The sequence below is a fragment of the Triplophysa rosa genome, linkage group LG6 (genome assembly GCF_024868665.1).
Source record: "Triplophysa rosa linkage group LG6, Trosa_1v2, whole genome shotgun sequence".
Classification (NCBI taxonomy): domain Eukaryota; kingdom Metazoa; phylum Chordata; class Actinopteri; order Cypriniformes; family Nemacheilidae; genus Triplophysa; species Triplophysa rosa.
Genome location: NC_079895.1, coordinates 7,516,845 through 7,538,253, shown reverse-complemented (window position 1 = coordinate 7,538,253; position 21,409 = coordinate 7,516,845). Strand labels below are relative to the sequence as shown.

Sequence of the window (21,409 nt, the reverse complement as noted above, 5' to 3'; positions counted from 1 at the left end):
TGTGGCCTGAAGCTAATCTTTGTGACATTTGAAGATAAACCCAGGTGCACGTCAGAATGAATGCCTGTGCTTTTCAGAACCATCTCGCTGCCATTAGAAAACACGCAAACTGGCGACCCTGTACTCCTTGTAAATGGCAAATATGGTTTGTGAGAGTTAAGTAAGAAACACAGTTAGAGGGAACATACAAGGCTTCTCTCTTAGGTTAGTGAAAAACACTCGGTGCCGGGACACCTACGGCACCTTGACACATTGTTGTACTGTTGCCAAGAGCATAAACAAGAGGCCAAGAACTAAAAAAGCTAATAAAGAATGAGAAACAAGGAATTCGAGTGACATGTTTGCACATTACCACAAGGGTCGGGCCGCTCTAACAATAGTGTGAAATTTTCAGAGTACTTCAATGCTTATTTGTATGTGTGCATTTAAATTAGATTTCCATTTCCTAAAGGGAATGTTAGTGCGTGTAAGGGAAGAAAAATAATAGTTTTATTGTTGTAGTTTTCAAATTTTGGTTCTGAATAATTTTTGGTTTGTACTCCAACTATACTCCAAGTATAGTTGAAGTTCAAGGTATACAGTATATAGTCTACTAGTTTTACTAGTTGACTTTTATAGCGTTTTTCTTATAGCGTGCACGCCTGACCCCCAGTTAACTTCCTGTTTGTGTTTGGCTAGTGTCTAATAATATAACAATTTAGATTTTATTTAATTTATGTTCATATTAATTAGATTAAAGATTTGTTGAATTTTGTTGTATGTTCATTTTATTTAATAAATAATTTGTTGAATGGGTCCTGCAGTTTGGTCGCATTTAAACAAACCGTATGGTACATTGACATCTAGTGGTTGAGCTTGGTATCGCAGTCTAAATTCAAATATTGGAGAGAGAAGTTTAGCCAAGTAACGGTTTCTTTTGATTGTCATCAGAAATAATCTACAGGCACTCTATTGTTTGTGAATGTGTACCAGAAATTAAGTTGGAGTCACAAAAGTGCACATGAGCATTAATGTTTGTTTATGTTGTTAAGATGAAACCGTCTATACTCTCAGTAAACTAGTTTATTATTTTTATACTGCAAGCATAGTGTAAACTTCTGGTTTCATTTTATTTTATTATTATATTTTAAATCTTACATATAAAGTTAAATATTTGATTTTGGTAAAAAATCTTCTGTTGGTTGTATTTGGTTTAAACGTTTAAAAAATCGAAACAGGAAGGTCTTCTGGACCAGCGTTGGACCAGCTTTGTTTACGTTTTCCTAAGTGATCTATACTTGTATTTTTACTTTACGTGAACCATACTTAGTTTTTCATTTCATTATTTTGTATCAAGGACCGGGAATCCATGTGCAGGAAGTGACTTGACCACAGAACTGCTGTTCAGATACTGTTGCCCTGGCTCTTCTTATTCTGCTGGATACTGTTGCTCTGTTTGGACATAAGGAGATTAAGCACTCAGAATTGGAGTGACAACCATACTTAGTGTCAGTGTTGTGCAGTTTAAAAGTGGCTTTATATGGTTAAATATATGTGTAATACTAATATATACTGCAATGACAGCTTAGATTTCCTGCCGGGTAAGAAACGATGTTATTGTCATGTTGCGTTCCTCTCCCCAACCACAGAGAAGGTGACCTGTGAGCTTGTTTTGATTTCCTCGTTTTCTTCCAAGCTTTTATGAGATGTCCGTACTCTGGAGCATCAAATCACTTTAAAGCGTTCAGAACAAAACATTCAGCCCAATTTGCATACATATGAACATTACATCTAGAAGCTTGTGTTCCTGTGCTGCGTAATAAACTAAACAACCATATTGAGGCCTAAAATTCTGCGCACCCCCTATGGAGACCCATTCGCTTTTCCTTTAAATAAAAGATAGCCATGGTCGGAGCCATAGGGTTCTGTTTGAGGACTAACTGCTTTAGAGGAGTCTGTTGGCTTGCGTTCTCTTTGGACCTGAGGCTTTTCTTTGGTTGTTATTGATGTTGGTTAAAGGGGAAGCATAAAGATGTGCTCTGGGACCTCGTGTACTCAGAATAGTTTGCTTTTCTGTCCAAGGTCAGTTTAAAACTGCCTTTACTTTCTCGAATGCCACAGTGCTGAACATTTGAAATGTCAGTGACCTAAAGCAAAGGAGGGGAAAATAAATACTGAGAGGCCAAAAAAAGAGGATAGAGAGGAAGATGAAGAAGCTACAGTACAGACAGTGACATTTTAACAGTAAACAAAACATGAGCGTTCATTGTGGCGGTCTGTTATAAATTATGTGCTATTATATATTAGTATGGGCATACGTATTCAAAGATATTTTGAAGAATGTAGAAAAGCAAACAGTTCTGGGGCACTTTTGACTACCATTGTAATTTTTCCTACTGTGGTAGTCAATGGTGGCCAAGAACTGTTTGGTTACAAGCAGTCTTCCAAATATCTTTCTCTGTGTTTTGGACACAGATTTGGAACAACTCGAGGGTGAGTAAATGATGACAGAATTTTCATGTTTGAGTGAATAGTTCCTTTAACTGTTTTAGGAGACACATTTAAGTAACTGAGACCTTGAGAAATCTCATACATCTTAAAACATTGCATCTTAGCAACAAAATCATCCTATTTGTCGTATTCAAAGTACGAGTAAATACAAAGTGCAAAACGATTCACTGGCAGAAAGCATTTCTGATTGGCTAGAAAATAGCAGGCTGCTCTCTCTGACTCCTGAATTTTTTTTTTTTTTGCTGTTTACAGAACCTGGGGCTGTCACAGACAGAGGTGTGATTTCAGGACACTCATTTCAGTAATGTGTGTCATCACTGAAATGAGAGACATTTAATATATCAAGTTTCAAAAGACTCTTAGAGCATCTTTAAATGTAGTTCATTGAGCCTGCCGTGACTAAGTTCAAAAATGATTTCCCATCAAAAATTAATCATTTCTGATTTCTTGATTAAAGATACAGAATGTAAGATTTGAGTTGAAAGGCTTTCGTTACACATTACTTAGACGGATTAGCTATTCCCAGCTGATCTCTCCTCTATCACGTTGAGAAAAGTGGGTAAATATCACCATGGTTTTTTAATTAAAGCAATATGCGGGGGACAGGAAAGGGACCGCAGGAAGGGTTTGTTTTGGCAGCCGACTGTCTTTAAATCGGCATCACAGCCATTTCAGGATGTTAATGAAAAGGCCAAAACGCTCTTCATTTGTTGAAAGCCTGCTTTGTATGGAGCAGTCGTACAGAGTCCATCTGTATGCTTATTGTTCTCCACAAATCATTTGATTTCCTGAGACTCTTGGTTTCTTTGGGCAACTAATTGAGGTTTGTATTTACATTTCATGCTGAGGGCCTTTTAACACCAGGGCCAGACAGCTGGCAGGCCAGAAGACCTGGAGCTGTAATGAATTCGAGTGAGGTAATGTGTGCATTTGTAGGAGGACTTCAACGTCTCTGGTATGTTTGCTGTTACGTGACCTTAGATCTGCCCTTCTTTGCTTTCAAAGGCTGAACGGCAATTTAGCACTTGAGCTTTGCTAAGGCTTTATAATATTTGTAGTTACCCCATTCCACGGTGGACTTGAAATGGTTTATTAATTAAAGCTACTGATTTTTTTGAGAAAATGAATAATATTACATTACTGAGCCAGTACATAAAGTATTTTTGTTATACCCAGATGCACTACTTGAAGCACAATATTATATTTATATTTTAATATTTTTACACTACCATTTAGAGGTCGAGGCTAACTCATATTACACTTGGGAATTATGCCGTGGCTAAAGAATATTTCAAATGAATCATAACTGTGTTATATTTTAGCAACTTCAGTGTAATTATTCTTTGCCTAGAGATACCTGAGATGTTATTGAAGGAGTTTCCATCCATTCTGAGCTTTTATTGAGTTATTTTTCTTCATTGTTCAGTTGAATTCACTTCATTAACTCATGCATTTCAAAAAATTTTAAATACAATTTTAGTATTTTAGAAATTAATATGTTTATTTGTTGTCTACAAAATAATTTCAAACATGGAGCAAGCAGGACAGCTTCAGATTAAAAGATTTTTAAATAGGGAACCTCTTTTGAAACTTTTGGAAAATGTAGTGATGACATGACTTGCAAACTTTCCCTTGATTTGGTCTCTCTGTTTTCTTCTATTGTGGGGAATTATCTGATATACAAAACATTTGTGCATATTGTCATTGTTTATAATTTTATTTTTTTGTATGTATATTTACGGACTCAGTCCAGCTTTTTTCCAAGGTCTCTTGTTGCTTATTTTTGCATTTGTTTGTTTGTCCGTAAAACCTTATTACTTATTACTCCAAATAAAACATGTTCATGATATGTTTATGAGAAACATTTCAGTCAAGAGACCCTAAACTTTTGACTGGCAGTGTATTTTGTGCTGTCAGGTCAGATTTGCCGCAATGTTTCAGGTTTATGTAATTCATCTTTGTGTGTATACATCATCTGTATTAAAAGAAAGGTCTACGTGCTGCCAGGGAAAAGCGATAGTTTGTTCAAGTGACATCATAATTTTCTTCTTGCATTCATTGGCTGCCGTACAGAGCCCTACATCACACAGCAGAAGTATTCCAGCATTCTTTCTTTATTGTTTGGTTTGGCATAGCATTTCATAAATATATTTTCTTGTAAAGATAATTGTTACCGATATTCATTGTTGCGTGTGTATGTAGAGTATATTTGCTGTAATGTGTGTGTTGGTGTGTTTTTGCATTTCACTGCACTGGGAAAAAAAAAGATTTTAAAGAAATGTACTTTTGTATTTTGAAATATGGTAAAAAAAGCTGAAATTACAGAAAAGGACTACAAATTTACAGGATAAACATACAATGTTATGTTAAAAAATATATATTTTTCCTTTTTTTTACTGGCGCCCCAGCTGTCGGAAAATTACAGTTTTTACAGGCTTTTTTACAGTGTACGTATAACTTATGTGTACTATAAAGCTGCTTGCAACAATGAAAATTGTGAAAAGCGCCATATAAATAAAATTGAATTGAATAAGCAATTAAGTATAATTAAGTATAATATTAAACTAAGCTATCTAAGTTATAGTCTATAGAGCCTACAAGGTACTACCACTTGATTTGATTAATTGAAACAAATTTTGAAACAAAACGGATTTTCATGTTCAAAAAAAACTTTCAGAAACCTGTACGATCGCTGGGGGAGTGTATCGAGCACCGAAATATTACGTCATACGTCCAATTCGTTGGTTGACCATGTCAAGCATGAGAAGACAGCACGTTTAACATTGTAAAGAAGTCAGAATGCATGAAACACAGTTGCACATCCCCTTTAAGGAAAGGAAGTAAAACCAGTAATAAGACTGCATTCACATAAGTGGTTTTATTTTGTTTGTTTGTTTAAAAAATACTGTATTTCATATTTCATATGGTATGTTACTCATTCCGGATTACTAGGTGTAAAAAGTTCTCCAGTATGGAAGTATCATTTGCATGTGTTTCCCGCCCCACTTTCATGCATTTTCCATGATGGAGGATGTTTCAGCATGGCTGTTATCTGGCTTCTAATTCGGTTCTGGGTGAAGAGAAATAATTTCCTCTCATCCCTCAACTGCACACAGACGCCATCTGTGTTATCCGGCATGGTGCGTCTCTAACTCCTGAATATTCATCTCTCCTCCTCATCTGATTAGATTAGTCCCCAATCAGTTTGTGAGTGGAGTGATTCTGTATTTGACAATGCAGTTTTATTAGGATAATCACAGTTTGTCAGAGCCCCCTCTCATGTCGTGTTAACAGAGTAACGCGCGTGACATGTTTTGGTGCTGTTTTTACTTATGAATAATGGAGAAGCGCCTCGTGAATGCACAATTAGGGCGTTTTCACACCTGTGGATCGATTGCTTTGTTCCGAAACCGGGGGTTAAATCGCTACAATATTGCAATTTATTTTAGTTCGGTTCACATTCACAAGGCAACATTTCCAAATGGACCAAAATTGATAATAAAAGTCACGTGCGAGTAAACTCTCCTTCGATTGGTCAGAGTGCATCTGTTTATTTTCCGGCCTGTAACGCGAGTGATAATGAGTGTCAGCTGCGCGTTGGACGGTCTCGCATCTCTCACGGCGGAGCTCGGGAAGCATAAAAGGAGGAGAATGATGAGAGAGAACCAGGCCTGGATTTTATGTTATGTTTTATTATGTTTGTGTGGCCGGCAGTCGACCTTGAGGGAGCTGTCAGAACTTTACTTTACTTTCGTTTTGTTGTTTGTTTATTTTATTAAACGTTTGGTTTAACGTTCCCCGGTTCCCGCCTCCTTCCTTCCTTACTTTGAACATTGTTACAGGGAGCCATTAGCAAAACAATCCCTTTTGCGTCACGCAACTTTACGTAATTACCCATCATACATTGTGATACAGAATGGTTCGTTGGTCCGTTGGGTCGGATGGCTTTCACATGCCTAGCGAACCGATCAGAGTTCGAGCTGTTTGCCAGTAGCCTATATCTATACGATTTTAACTGAAAATTAGCATGGCTATTAATCAACATACATGACCTAGAAATCCCTCAGATGCCGTTAAATGCGCCGAGTGCTCTTCTGTCGTGTACGGAGGTGGCTGTAGATTGAAACAAATGATGTTTTAATTGAACAGCCTGTCTTGTATCTTCTCCTCCAGCTCTCTGAAGGAAAGCCGCGAGGTTGATTAGCTTACCTTTGTGTTTGCGTTTGAAATATGAGCGTGCAAAGTTGAGGTCACTTACATTTGACTTTGCTTCATTTAGAATATCCTAGAGGCCCGAAGGAAAGGTGGTCTAGAAAAATACGGTTCGGGATTTTTCCGAGCCGTGAAAAATGAAAATGGAATTCTTTCGTAAGGAGAATTATTGTTATTGTCGGCTAATAAATCAGGTTAATGGAGGACGATCCCCCATTAAACGACCACCTTAATTGCCGCATCATTTTATTCTATGAAGTCTATAATGAAAGCCGCCGAATAACCCTTCTCCTCCTAAGGATGTTTTCGGCGGTGCAGGATCAGAGCTCGACAGAAACTGGGACTCCTGAGATTTGTAAGAGGTCCTGTCACATGAGCTATAAATCTCACGCTAAGTGGCTGTGTTGCAGTTATGGTAATTGATACCAATGTAGTTAAGGTGCAATGTGACATATTCACAGTGTGCGAGATGGAAGTCGATGTTTCACTTAGACGTATTTTATGTGTTCCTGTGGCTGCTCAAGCAGATGAGGGTCACCTATGTGCCTCATGAATCTTTAAACAGCTGCTTGGTGCAGCCGTGTCAATAGATATCTCTGAGGCTTTGTCTCTCTCTCTCTCTCTCTCTCTCTCGCACACACGCACGCACACACACAGTGATTCAGAATAGCTTACTGGAGTTGCAGTAAGCATCTGTTTACTGTATGAAGTAATGCCTTCAAGTCAACCCATTTGCATGTGGAGATTGTTGATGCAATGTTATCAGAGGAAAAGGACTATATCATTTACTGTCTAATAATATTGCTTGCTAGGTATTTTCTTTCTGATTATAATTGAACAACAATAGATGCAATTTTAGGGCATTCAAGGTACATTTTATCAGTATGTGTGTTGAACTCATGACTTTCACACTGCTATTGCAATGCTCTGCTCAGAAGTTCGAACTCTTTCTGAAACATCACTGCATTTCCCAAATGTACTTTTACAGTACAAAATGTATTGTCTTTATTCCTCTAATCAAATTAAGACTCATTAGGATCAAAGAATGAGAACCCCATACCCATTCTATTAGCCTCTCCATACGAAACAAGAGGACGCAAATGGTGCTGAAGGAATGTTTTTTTACCACAAAATTAAATCACATTAAGGCTGGCAGTGCATTTTAAACCAAATTTAATCAACTGAATTGTTTCCCGTTTTAATTTGCATCCCTCAAAGCTTGGCAAATTAAAACAAGTGAACAACCATATACAGTAAATGTGCATAAAGGGTCTAATGTTAATTAGGTAATGTAATGATTGACAATGTTATTTTTAATATTATTCTGGTGTAATGGTATCGACACTGAGGAAAATTGTATTGCTCGGATGATCTTCTTTTATTGCTCAGAAGACTTCCCGGAGTTCATCTAAATGTGACCCTGACTGTGAAAACCCAGCTAAAATTTTTTGTGTGATTTTCCCATTAAATCATTCTACATAATGTAAAGTACATTCTGTGAAAATATACCGTAAGCTTGATATCTTTAATATTGACCAAGTAAGACCATGTCAAAGATTGAAAACATAGTGAAATTAACGATTGAAATCAAACTTTGATGCTTGTTATCTCATAACTAGATTTGATTTTGATTTTGGTGGTGTTGAGATCTTTTTCTAAAACTTTAGAAGAGTCATGTGAGGTTTTTTGGTCAGGAGAAACCTCTTGACTTGTCATTTTATTGCTGTCTAAGAAAAGCAAGAAATCTTTTTTGCAATTTGTTCTTTTCTCTGGACCCTTTTGCAGAGCGAAAACAACATTGATCCAGAAGCACTTCCTGTTTACACAAAATGTTATGGAACAAAATTCAGTTTACAGACCTCATTGAAAAGAAGTAAACAAACAGGTAGTGCTGTTGGACCAGTTTTGTTTACAAAATGGTCTATAGGAAACCATTACTGAGATGTTAACCTAAACCATCTTTCTCTTCTCATCTTTAGGTGAGGTGGAGGTAATAGTCAGATGTCCACTTAATCACATACAGTGTATCGGGACGAGAAAGTGCATTCACTTCAACAAACTCTGTAATGGGGCGAAAGACTGTGAAGATGGCTTTGATGAAGGAGTCCACTGCAGAGGTGAGTTCATACTGGCCTGGCATGTACATTGACTGCTTAATGCCACATATCTTCACATAAATTGCGCCAGTATAAAGAGAGAACAGGTGAATAACACAACAGGGGTGATGTTGGACACAACCGACTCCTGTTTACAATCATCCAAGCCATAATAAAGAGCAGGTGGAGCCACCTGGATTCTGTGATTTGACAATACAGACTCAGCAGTTGGCGTTGGGTGGATGCCCGTTAGCTGAGGCGCCACGCCTCAGACCGGCCAAGAGCGTGACCTTTGGTGAACTGGAAGAGTGTGACACCCACCTGGACAGTGCCAAATACAGCTGATCCCACCCTTTGATCCAATGCCTGCCTGAAAACAGGCCAATGACCCACATGAGCCACTGCAGATTATTATGTCAGGTGGATCGCAGGTTTTTCCTGCAGGGTTAGAGGCGTAGAGTGTTATTTTGTTCTTTCCAGAGTGGGCATATCAGACTCCAGACAGATGGTGGAATAAATAAAAAATGTTATTATTGTGCCTGAAAAGTATAACTTATGTATGTGCTTTGGAATGTAAATTTAAAACACTCCAAGCAATATTTTCTTTCATAATACTGTTATTGTGCTAAACACTTATGGTATACTTGCTGATATGACCTGCATCTTGAAATTCAGTTGATTTAAAATCAGTTTCTTGGTGTCTGGTACTTGTATTATTTATAGTCGTATATATAAAATAGTGATGTTTTTCTTGTAAGTGAATGTAGTATACCTATCACCACCAATAGAAGTAGATTTAGGATTTCATTTATTGCTGTATTATACTATAATTTATCCACATTGAAAAAAAATACTAATGATTTGCTTGGAAATGATGAATTGTCCTCTATAGGGTTTTTAAAAAGGTTTTTGCAGGTGATATATTGTCTTATGTTTTTTTGGTACGCCACTGTCACCACATTAGCACATTCTCTGTCTCTGTGCCAAACTTAACTTTTCAAGTTTATCTACCCTGAAGGAATGTACAACCTCAAACACCTTTCACCAGCGGAAGTAGCAATCACCTTCCAGCACACGGATAAGAATAAGATTGGTCTAGTTCATTGGGCAGAAAGATTAAGGTTTTGGCACGACAGGATTGGAGATAAAGAGAGAGCCGTTTGCAGCCCGAAGTGATGTATCACAGCAAAGTTATCCTTGGGTGTTGGAGAAGCATTAGGAGACATTAGGTTCATTGTTCTCCTCCTTCATTTGTTTGTTTTTAGATACAGCTAATTAAGCAATGAGTGCCTCGGACGATAAATCCTGTTTTCGCTCTTTTTGAAAAAAGGCACTGTGCACATTTGCTCAGCGCCATTTACACCACTGCAGTCACAGCATAAATTGTTCTGCTTTCAAACTTCAATTTGTTTTCTGAGAATGCAATATTGTGTAAAATAGGTCTTTAAATGTGAAGTGTGAAAATTCTGCACCACTAGTCGCAACAATGGGAATTCAAATCTGTTTGTTTAAGAGATTTGATGTGGCATGACATTAGCTTTGTTTCCATCCGTCTGTTTTTATATGCATTTTGGGATATTGCATAAACAAAAAGCTAGGTGGAAAAACCAAGATACATTCTTAAAATATGCTTAAAAATCTTAATTGAGTCTAATATATTTTTTTAGAAATCCGCAAAAACTACTATGGAAACACATTTACTGAATAAATTGCTCCATGCACATCAAAATAAAGAAATATAAAAGCGTAACTGGACTAACCAGCGGTCCGACCTCATTGCACAGTATCTGGAATGTTGTTCTCAAATGCTTTAGCCAAAGTATGCAGTGAAAGTGGTTTGGTATTACATCCCATAATTGTCTTACACAATTACGTTCCTAAAGAGCAGGCATAGCCTCCGAAAGTTGCGTTTATTGTGTATAGGCTCTGAAGTAATTTGTTATATGTATTATTAATAAAAAGACAACCTACAGTTACAGAATCTTCCATTTTCCAGTTTATCAAGAAGTTACGACTTAGTTCTCTTTGACTCAGATGGAAACAGTGCTTTATGTGCAAATGTGTTATGCAGTTTTGCACATAAGATAACTTTCTAACTTTGAATGGAAACTAGGGCTGTCAAACGATTATTTGCAACTCATATGTAATCGTATGTTTACATAATATACTGTACAGACACACGCCTCCCTTTCAGCTCCACCATCTAGACTCGTCGCCTCCCTCTTTCACCTCGGAACAATGAGAAAAGACAACTGAGAGCAGAATACTGTTCTACTAGTGCATCAGTTGTTATAGGAAGTGTTCCTGGTTCCGGTTGATCTAAATAATGCAGCCTATGAATCCCTTAGAGGATTTGTATTATAGAAGTGTTGTGTACGCAAGGTTGAAGAGATGCATCTTTAATCTAGATTTAAACTGACAGAGTGTGTCTGCCTCCCGCACACTATTCAGAAGACTGTTCGAGAGTTTGGACGTTAGGTAGGAAAAGGATCTACCACCTGCACTTTATTTTGAAACTCTAGGTATTACCAGCTGTCCAGAGCCCAAAGAGCGTAGTGAACGCGAGAGACTGTATAGTAGTAGAAGCTCACTCAGGTACTGTGGAGCTAAACCGTGTTGGGCCTTATAGGTAGTCAGTAAGATTTTATAGTTAATACGTTGCTTAATAGGTAAGCAGTGCAATGTTGACAGGACCGGGATAATACACTATGCCCATACTTTTTTGTTTGTGTTAGAACTCTATCTGCCGTGTTTTGAACTAGTTGGAGTTTTTGTAATAAACCTACAGAGCAACCGCCTAACAGTGCATTACAATAATCTAGTCTTGACGTCATGAATGCGTGAATTAACTTTTCTGCATTTGATAGTGACAGCGTATGACGTAATTTAGATAAATTCTTAAAATGAAAAAACGCGGTTTTGCAGGTGTTGGCAAATGGTTTTCTAATGACAGATTACTATCAAATAAAATGCCCAGGTTCCTAGCTGACAAGGAGGGTTTTATTGAGCATCCATCAATAGGTAAGCATAATTCTTGGTGGTTACGTATGGCAGTTTTTGGTCCAGTAAGTAACACTTCTGTTTTGTATGAGTTCAACTATAAAAAGTTGCTACTCATCCAGTTTTTTATATCAACTATGCATTCCATTATTCTGGTGAACTGCTGTGTTTCGTGAGACCTCGATGAAATGTACAGTTGAGTATCATCAAAATAGCAATGAAAACATACTCTGTGTCTCTTAATTATAGCTCCTAGAGGAAGCATGTACAGTGCGAAGAGCAGAGGCCCTAAGACTGAGCCCTGCGGCATGCCGTACTGGACTAGTGATTTGCGTGACACCTCATTGTTTATTGCTACAAACTGAAAATGGTTAGATAGGAATGAACAAAACCATTTTAATACTATTCCACTAACGCCAACATAATTTTCAAGTCTATGTAAAAGTATGCTGTGGTCAATAGTGTCAAAAGCGACACTAAGATCTAATAGCACAAGTAACGAGATGCAGCCACGATCAGATGCCAAAAGCAAATCATTTGTTACTCTGATCAGAGCAGTCTCTATACTGTGATGTGCTCTAAATCCTGACTGGAATTCTTCACAGATGTAATTCCTTTGGAGGAAGGAACATAGCTGTGATGAAACAACCTTTTCAAGTACTTTAGAAATGAAAGGTAGATTCGATATATGTCTATAGTTAGCTAAGTCCCTATATTATATATATTAATACATTTATATTTATATTAGGGCTGTCTAACGATTAATCGCATCTAGAATAAAAGTTTGGGCTTACATAATATATGTCTGTCTACTGTGCATATGAATTTTGTATTTATAAAAACATATATTTCCTAAATATGTATACATGTACATGTATGTATATGTGTTTATAAAAACAAAATTAATAGGCACAGTAAATATACATATATTATGTTAATTCTGGATGAGATTTATCACAAATAATCATTTGACTGCCCTAATATATATAAATTATATATAAGTAATAAAATGTATATACACGTACATATTTCCTAAATATATATGTGTACTGTATGTAGAAAGGAACCATATCTATTGCCTCGAGCTTTGTCGTAGGTTTGGGGAGGAGCTAACTGTTGCCAAGCCAATGACAAGTGAACAGTGTTTCAAAGTTGTTTGACAATTTTTTTATGCATTTCTGCTGCTAGTTAAGAAAATATTTCAAAAAAATAACACCTCACTTTTAAATGTTTTTACAGCTTGTGTGCTAGGAAACTTACAATACATTAGCTATTACAGAGCAAACAAAATTATTTGCAAGACAGAGATTTACAGGCTGACTGAAGTAGAAAGTCTAGACACAGGCAGACGTGTGCGGTTTCAAAGGGCTGGTGTGTTTTTGTTAGTGATTTAACCGCGTGCTGAAGTAAGCAACAGACTATACCTCATCAGAGAGGCTAATTGAATGAGTAAGTGTTGGCCACTGAGGAGTTCGAGGCAGGACATTCGGCATGTGTTTCCACTCATACACCTGCAGACGGGAGGAAATGAGGTCACTGTAGAGAAGTTGGAGCATAGCAGCTGGGTCTCGGCTGAAACTTTCCCTCCGCCCCTCATAATGAATATACATAATGAATCCCAAGAGAGCCTTACGGAAAACTGTGCCCATATGGAAGACTGAGACGGCTTTCTATTTCACCTTCATAGACTTCAGCAATGCTTTATTTTAACGATTGTCCTTCAGCGGAAAGGAGATTTTATAAAAAACAATTCCTTTTCAACCACCTGGCTGCCTTTCTTTCATTGTGCAAAATCTCGCTTTGCTCAGCCAGCGCTGAGTCCTGACAGGTGGAAAAGTAAAGAGGCCACATTTGAATTAAGGACTGCAGAAAGGCTCTTAGATGGACTTGTCTGAGGTTCTTTATACTGTAAGCTGTGAGAGACTCTGTGCCCAAAGAGTTTGGTCAAAGTGTCGTGAATGGTCCTGTGCATTAAGGTTTAATCATAAGCATTACAACTTTATTGTCTGTTTACAAAACGGGCCAATACAGTAAAGTCTGCATGTTATTTGTTTAACATTAAATCATAGTTATTGTTAATTTTATTAGCTGTAATATTCATAGTTGGCACCAAATTATAGACTAGACATAGAGAGACATTTGTAGGGGCTGTGGAAGTAATATACTTAATATATTTGATCAATTATAGGAAGTATATTAAGTATTTTATTTTAATTGGTCAATCATGACCACAGCCGATCATGTACATTATTTTTCTTTAATGACTGCTATGACCATTCTTGCAATCTGTTTGTTTCTTGCCTTTTAACTTGGTGGTCTCAAATCAATATTTCATGTCCCTTTATTGATTTATATTTTTAGTAGATTGTGTATTAAGTCAGTCTGCTGGTCGTAATTGGAAAAATAAACACCTTCGGGAAAACATTAGACCCCTCTACCTGCCATCAGGGTCTTGATCACCCTGTCAGGGATTCTTTTCTGATCATCACCAACTGGCAGTACATTATCCCTTTTGTATATTAGCTGTTTTATATTTGATTGTTGTTTTTTGTGAACAACAGGCTAGCTACTGAAAATGGTTTATTAAAACTATATCTATGGTGTTATTTTCGCTATGTTATGGCTTGTGAATGACCTCATGATAGGTTGGAAAGAATTATTGGAAAATAAAATAATAGTTTTGTTGCTCAAATTCAATAAGAATTATAAGCACCTCATGATTAAAAAGCAATTACCATTACATACCAGTTACATGCAAACCTGTATATCGTCGCTGCCCTTTTGAAACCTTGTATGTCCAAGTTCTGTGTTTTTCAGGAAATGGACAAACACACTTTAGCCTACTTTCTGAATGATTAAATACTGTGTTTTCAAAGTTGACAAGCACTTTTTAATACTTTTTATTCGTTAGATATTTGCAAAACCCAATTGCACCCATAAAGGTAGACTAATAATAATGATGTATGGCAAAAATTTAAATCAATAAATATGGAGATTCAAGGTTTCAGAAGGACAGCAGCGATATGACACTTCTGTGGAAACAAAAGAAGATATTTTTAGAAATGTCACTACTTTGTGTCCATACAGTGGATGTCAATGGGGTCCAGTGTTATTTTGTGTTCTGCAGAAGAAAGTCATACAGGTTTGAGTGAGTAAATGATAAAAAATTTTTTTAGGTAAACCACCCCTTTTTGTAGACTTTCAAATAGCTTTATTAACTACTAAAGGCTGACTTTTCTCGTTTATTTGCTATTATTTAGAAATATATTCTGTGTATAGTCATATTTGTTGATATATGGCCTCTTAAAGACAACTTTATGGGGCGGTTTCCCAGACAGGGTTTAAGCCTAGTCTCAGACTAGTTTAAATGTGAGAGATGCCTTGATCGAAAACAACTTGCACTGACATATCTTAAAATATATCACTGTGATTGTTTTGTCCTAAGATACACACAGTAATATTTTTTTTGTAAAGTATGTTTTTTAAAACAACTTAATTATCCTAATTTAAATAAGGCCTAGTCCTGGTTTAAGATAATCCTTGTCTGGGAAACCGCCCCTACATCTATTAACTCTGTTACCAGACCAGACCTGTTTGAAAGTGAATGAATAAATGTACGCATCACCGGCCATTAACTGCTTACAAGTGGAACAGGAATGCAAATAGATATTTGGAGAATATGACATTGTTAATAGATAATGTTGCTTTTGCGAAGTAATGAAAACCTGTGTCGCAGATGTACCTTCCCTCCCTCGCTTTGCCTCTCAACAGCATTCAATTATTTCACTTGATTAACTTTTAATTTCCAACAATTCAAACAAACAATATCCTGGAGGGCCAGGGCAGCAGCGTTAACAATAGCACAAATATGAATCTCCACAAATACAGTGCGAGTCATTTCCCGTGATCTCTTCTGTTTAAAGCAAAGTGGAGTGCATTTACCTACACAGGAGCTATTAGCATATTTATATATTTATTGAATGTATTGTGTGTAGTCATATGCAGTACTCACTAGCTGTTGGTCATTTTCTAAAGCAAATGATTATGTTCAATGATGCCGCATCTGGCTGCTGCAACTGTTATTTGAAGATGGTTCACAGTTAAGTCTCAGCGGGTCGGACACCTCAGGTTACCAGATATGTGCGAGTCGAGCAGCTCATTTAAATAAGATAATGAAGGGGTAGCGCTCAACGTTCTTCGCTGTGCTTGCCTTTGGAAATACTCCCAGGTTGTGAAGCAGGGTCAAAGTCAAGCACTCGAGGTTCAGTTTTTGACTCATTTGAGCTCATAAAGACACAGGATTACCCCTGAATGCCTTCCTAAAGCAATTCAACGCCTTTTAATCCAGGATGCTTTGGTCAGTGTTTAGTCTTAAAGTGTGATTATTTTTACTAATAGGATTAACTGGAGGAGTAGGAGTTGGCTGGTGATGATTGTGGAATTTGCTGGCTTGCGTTGCATTTGGTAAAGAGAAGCTCTTTCAGAGTTTTATGTGTGCTTGCACATATAATCCCATAATATTTTATTTATAATGCATTGTGCTGTAGTTATTGTTAGTTTGTCTTTTACAGTGGTTCCCAACCTTTTTTCCTGAAACCCCCCTCCCAATCTGAACACCTCCCCCATGTAAATATATACATTTCAAATACTAAGTGATAGTTCACCCAAAAATTAAAATACTCTTATGTTTTACTCACTCTCTTGTCAATTCAAACCTGTATGACTTTCTTTTTTTCTGCAGAACAGAAAAGAAGATATTTTAAAGAACCAAAATATCAGTGGCATCCATTGACTTCTCATTGACTTCATTGACTTAGTTCTATGTACATATATACAAAAGAAGTCAATAGGTTCCCCAATTGTTATTGCAGAACACAAAATATGTTTTGTGTTCTGCAAAAAAGTCATAGAGGCTTGAAATGACAAGAGGGTGAATAAGTGATTTTTGGGTGAACTTTCCCTTTAAATTAATTTTTTTTTTGAAGTGCCTTGTTTTTTCAAAATCTTTAATACATAATATTATTAGTGGAACACATTTTTGCATCTGTTTTTAACCTCAAAACATATGTGATTATGTGATCATTGGGAACCACTGATCTAGAAGATACATTTTGAAGTTAAATATATGAAGTTAATTATTTTTGGATATTGATGTCTGTAGAGTTTAACTGAAATGCAATACAGTGTCTTCTTACAAAGCATGTTATAACAACCAGCTAGGAAGTAGTGAGAGGACTATGATTGACATGTAAAGTGACTTTTTCTATAGCAGCCAGGCATTCTGATTGGTGTCTGGGATGTCGCCTAATGCATTTCTCTTTGTGCATTAGACACACTGTAAAACTTTGCTTTAATTTTTGCAGCAGGTTTGCCAGTAACTTACTGTAGATTTAATTACTACTTAATATACTTTCCAGTTTTTAAATGTTTTCAATAACATTGCGTTTCAGTTAGGATTTTGGTTAAAATTACTAATTTGATGTAATACAGACAAAATCCATAGATGGCGCGAGTCTGCTATGCAGCATACTATAGTAAAAATGAAAAGAGAGGGAGACATGCGCTATTGCGCTAGCTGGATGGACATGTATAAACGCTGCGTTTGCGTCTCGTGTCTTTTGAAGCGCCTCGCGCTGAGGCGGGAATTTCTGTTATCAAAAGCGCATCTCGAAACACTTGCCCTGAGCGCTGAGAAAGAGATACGGCTGTGACGTAGGGGTCTGCTGTTCTGCAATCGGTCACAATTGCTGAGAAATGCTCTAAGAGAGACTGCTTTTACTTTCAATTCTTATAAATCCGATTTAGCTTAATGGCGGAGTGACACAGACTGTGAAATGGTTCCCGTCATAAGAGTTTGGTTCCAAAATGAGATAACTCCGTTTTAAAAAACAATAAAAAATCATGTATTTTTATTGTGCATTCCAATTAATATCAATCAAAGTGCAGTTGTTTTTTATTTAAGCCATAATAACTAAAAAAATACAGCTAAAAAACACAATAAAAACATGATAACATAATAAAAAACGTGATTTTTTTTTAAGTTTACCCTTTTGGTTCAGCCCTCCACTACAGTCCCATTTCTCATGTGGCCCCTTGGGATTAATTGCACGTCCCTGAATTAGAGGAATATTTGAAAATGTCATGAATAAAAAAATATGTATACTGTAAATTATTATAATAATGTGTCTTAAATGACAGTGCGCAAATGTTTTGTCATTTTTTTCAATATAAAAGTATTTATAAAACACAGGGTAGAAGGAATTGCATGTACATACTCTACAGTATTTATCAAATTTCAGTTTGGAATAAATAAAAAAAGATTTAATTTAATATGCGAATAATATGCGGCCCTTAACAAGGATTCGAAAACATGATGTGGCCCTCGAAGTAAAAAGTTTTCCCACCCCTGTTATAACCGTAACCTCAGTGAGGTTTTAGCAATCTTTTGTAATTATAAGTAGCTAGTATGCATTTCATTTTTCTTTATCGAAGCATTAAAACAGACTGTTAGGAGAACATGTTTATATATCAGATGCCATTAAATATTTGGTCTCCGTTCTTTCTTGAACAGATGCATACAGGCTTGTTTAAATGCACACACTGCTTGAATTCACTAGCTAATGAGTAAAAATGGAGTGTGACTGGTTTATAGTTTGGTTTCCTCCAGCGCTTTCCACTGACCTTTGTAAGTTTAAAAAGTGAATTTCTCATTATCAATATTTAATGTTCTTCTCTGTTTATACCATTTTGCCTGAATCTTCTGTCAAATTATTACCTATTGTAATTTAAATTTTAAATGGCACATTTCAATCTGGTGATATTAAATGCAACTGCAGGGTTATTTTTCTGTGCAGGAGATATTTAAAAATGTTATGAGACTTCAATTATGTACAGTGATGCTCTATAATACTTCCTGCACTTTGGCTTGTCATTGTTATTGTTCACTCCGCAAAAAGATATTCTCACCTCATTCTATACTTCTGGTTGCAATATGCTTTTGTTGCATAAAATATTTAGAGTTTATTCAGAAGGGTTTATTTTCAAGTGGACTGTTGCTTTAATTTTTACTTGCCTTCAGTAATGATTTGTGTTTGTAAACCAAACCACACATTTTCAAATGTCTCTGGGTGCCATACTATATCATTTTCAGTATTGTAATTATAGAGATGATTTGTGCATTTCTCATAAAATGATTTTGATATACGTGCCATTTACTTCAGCAACAAAAGTGCATGAACTTTGATATATATGAACTTTAATTTGTAACAATGCTCACAAATGAAATCGGCCCCTTCGCGGGGACGCAGACCTACAGTATGGCATGCTTATTAAACACGACTCGGATGACCATGGCTTGTGCTAAGATCAGCATCTTAATTCGGTCCCACATTAATTAGGGGCCCTGGAAGCAGGCAAGTGATTGGATTAAGTCAGACCTTGGAGAAACAAAGGCCACGGAGGTCTCTAGAGCTGGCCTGTAATTAGTCCATATGGGAAAGTGAAATACAAACTTCTGCTGGTTTTCTGTTCTCATGTTTGCGTGGGTGTATTGAGTATTCAGTTAAAGTGTCCAGTCTCTAGACCATCTGTGTATCTTCCGACTTCACTTAAACTGTATGAAGAACGTTCTATCAAAGTTATTGATAACAATATCAACTTTTGTGCTAAAATATAGAGAGACTATATTTACTCGCAGCGTTTACATTTACAGACTGCAGCATTCCCACAGCTGTGCTTTCACCACTTGAGCTGCTCCATGAAATGTTTGTCTTCAAAAGATGCTACAGTCTTCAACAGGAAGGGTCCAGTGAGGAAACTGATCCGGCGGAGCAGAGCCGTTGAGTCAACCATAGTGTACCTCGCCTCAAGGACACTTTGTGATGCACAGGAGGAGACGTGAAGCTGGATTTATGACAGGATACAATGAGCATCAAGTGAGCTGCGTCACGCTCTGCCTGCAGCGGTCCGTTATCAGACTCATGTGGCGTGTTTGATGTGGGCTGAGGTGACTGTGATGGGAGGAGAGGCAGACCCCATGATGCTTTGTCATCAGTGTTTAGATGTAGACCTTTTAATAAAATGCCTTAGAATAATAAAATACACTCTACCTTTTGAGAACACTTGAAAATGACAACATTTGTCAAACCGTGACAGAAATGTATAAACATTTATTCATTTAAGCACATAGGTTCTGTATTAACAAAATACATATAATTTTGTTTTACAATATCCTTCCCAGAAGATAATTTTTTAGCATTACTAAAATTACAGGTGTTGATGAAAGATTTGACATTTGCATATCAAGGAGTCTGCCAATTGTCAATTACAGTGGGGGTTAAATGTGATCATCTGATTGGTTGGTTTTAGTCACATGGTCAGGTATAAAGAGTCTTCAGAGGTGTATAAAGACCTTACATAATGAAGCGTTATGTTTTTATTATCTTAGAATGAGCTATTTCATACATCGCGGGTCCCCTTGCATGGAATTCACCATGTTGTTTCTACAGTAGCCCTAAACAGACAAACTGCTCTACAGAGCGTTTCGTAAATGCGTTATTTCCTTTGGCAAGACGACATCTTAGTCCTGTGTCAGCCACTGTAGTGCTTCAAAAGAAAGGGGAGAGTGGTGGAGTGAGCTGTTGGTTACAGTTCGCAACCTCACCACTAGATGCCGCTAAATTTAATGCACTGGACCATTAACATGTTTGAGTAAGTAAAGTAACCTGTTACAAAGCGGTTCAGGTTAGTTCGCCTACTGCATTTGAGATGGGCGACACTTTACAAAAATAACTTTATTAAAGTAACAGTGTCTCTATATTCTTCTGCCTACAATAATGAATTGCGAACACGTCACAGATCCTTATTCAATGTTGAACATGATTTCTATGTTTTTGTCTTTTCTACGGTTGTGACAACTCTGCCTAGCAAGCCATGACATTTTCCCCATTACCAGCAGACAGATTGTTGTGAATATTTCTCTGTCTGGCTCTGTGTCAGGTCAGGAGTGAGCGCTGGTGTCTGAAAGCAGATATAAGGATTAGTCCTGGATATCTGACGTCCTGCCGTCTCATTTCTTTGTTTAGGCTTTTTGTGTTCACAAAGCAGCACGCATCCAATTAAAAGGTAAAGAACGTAGACACTCAACGTTAATGGGTGTGAATAGCAAGATCAGAGTTTAAAATAGATGTTTTTTTAGGATTAAAATAGGGTTAGGGTTAGTTTTATAGCTAATGCTCTCTTCTCAAAACCTCTCCTCCAAAGACACGTCTGCCAGCGTGTTGTAAGAACTGATTGCAAAATAGATATTGACATAAATAATATTTTATCTTCTCTTTGTTTTTAGATCATTTGTTGTATGTTTTTCTTTTTTAAGGGAAAGTGTAAACATTAATTTTGAACATCTGTTAGAATACAACCGTGCATTTTAGCAGTGTTACATTTATTATATTATTTATTATAAGTAAGTGACAAATGTTTGCCCCCTTTGAAACTTCCAATGCCCCCTCAAGTAATTAATCCTGGCACCGATACTGAGGATGTTAGGAAGACAGGTGTGATTTGTCAGGACACCTGTTTCTGTGATGTCTGTCTGGTGTATGACATTTTATGAA

General features: G+C 36.9%; 1 protein-coding gene across 5 annotated transcripts in view; it reads left to right on the top strand.

Annotated features, from left to right (window-relative positions):
• Nucleotides 1-21,409, top strand: part of lrp1bb (low density lipoprotein receptor-related protein 1Bb) — a 248,639-nt gene that overhangs the window by 76,051 nt on the left and 151,179 nt on the right. For all 5 annotated transcript variants that reach the window (XM_057335506.1, XM_057335505.1, XM_057335504.1 and 2 more), the window contains one exon: nucleotides 8,682-8,819. In XM_057335506.1, coding sequence (XP_057191489.1) covers nucleotides 8,682-8,819 — 138 coding nt within the window. The remainder of the gene's footprint in view (nucleotides 1-8,681; nucleotides 8,820-21,409) is intronic.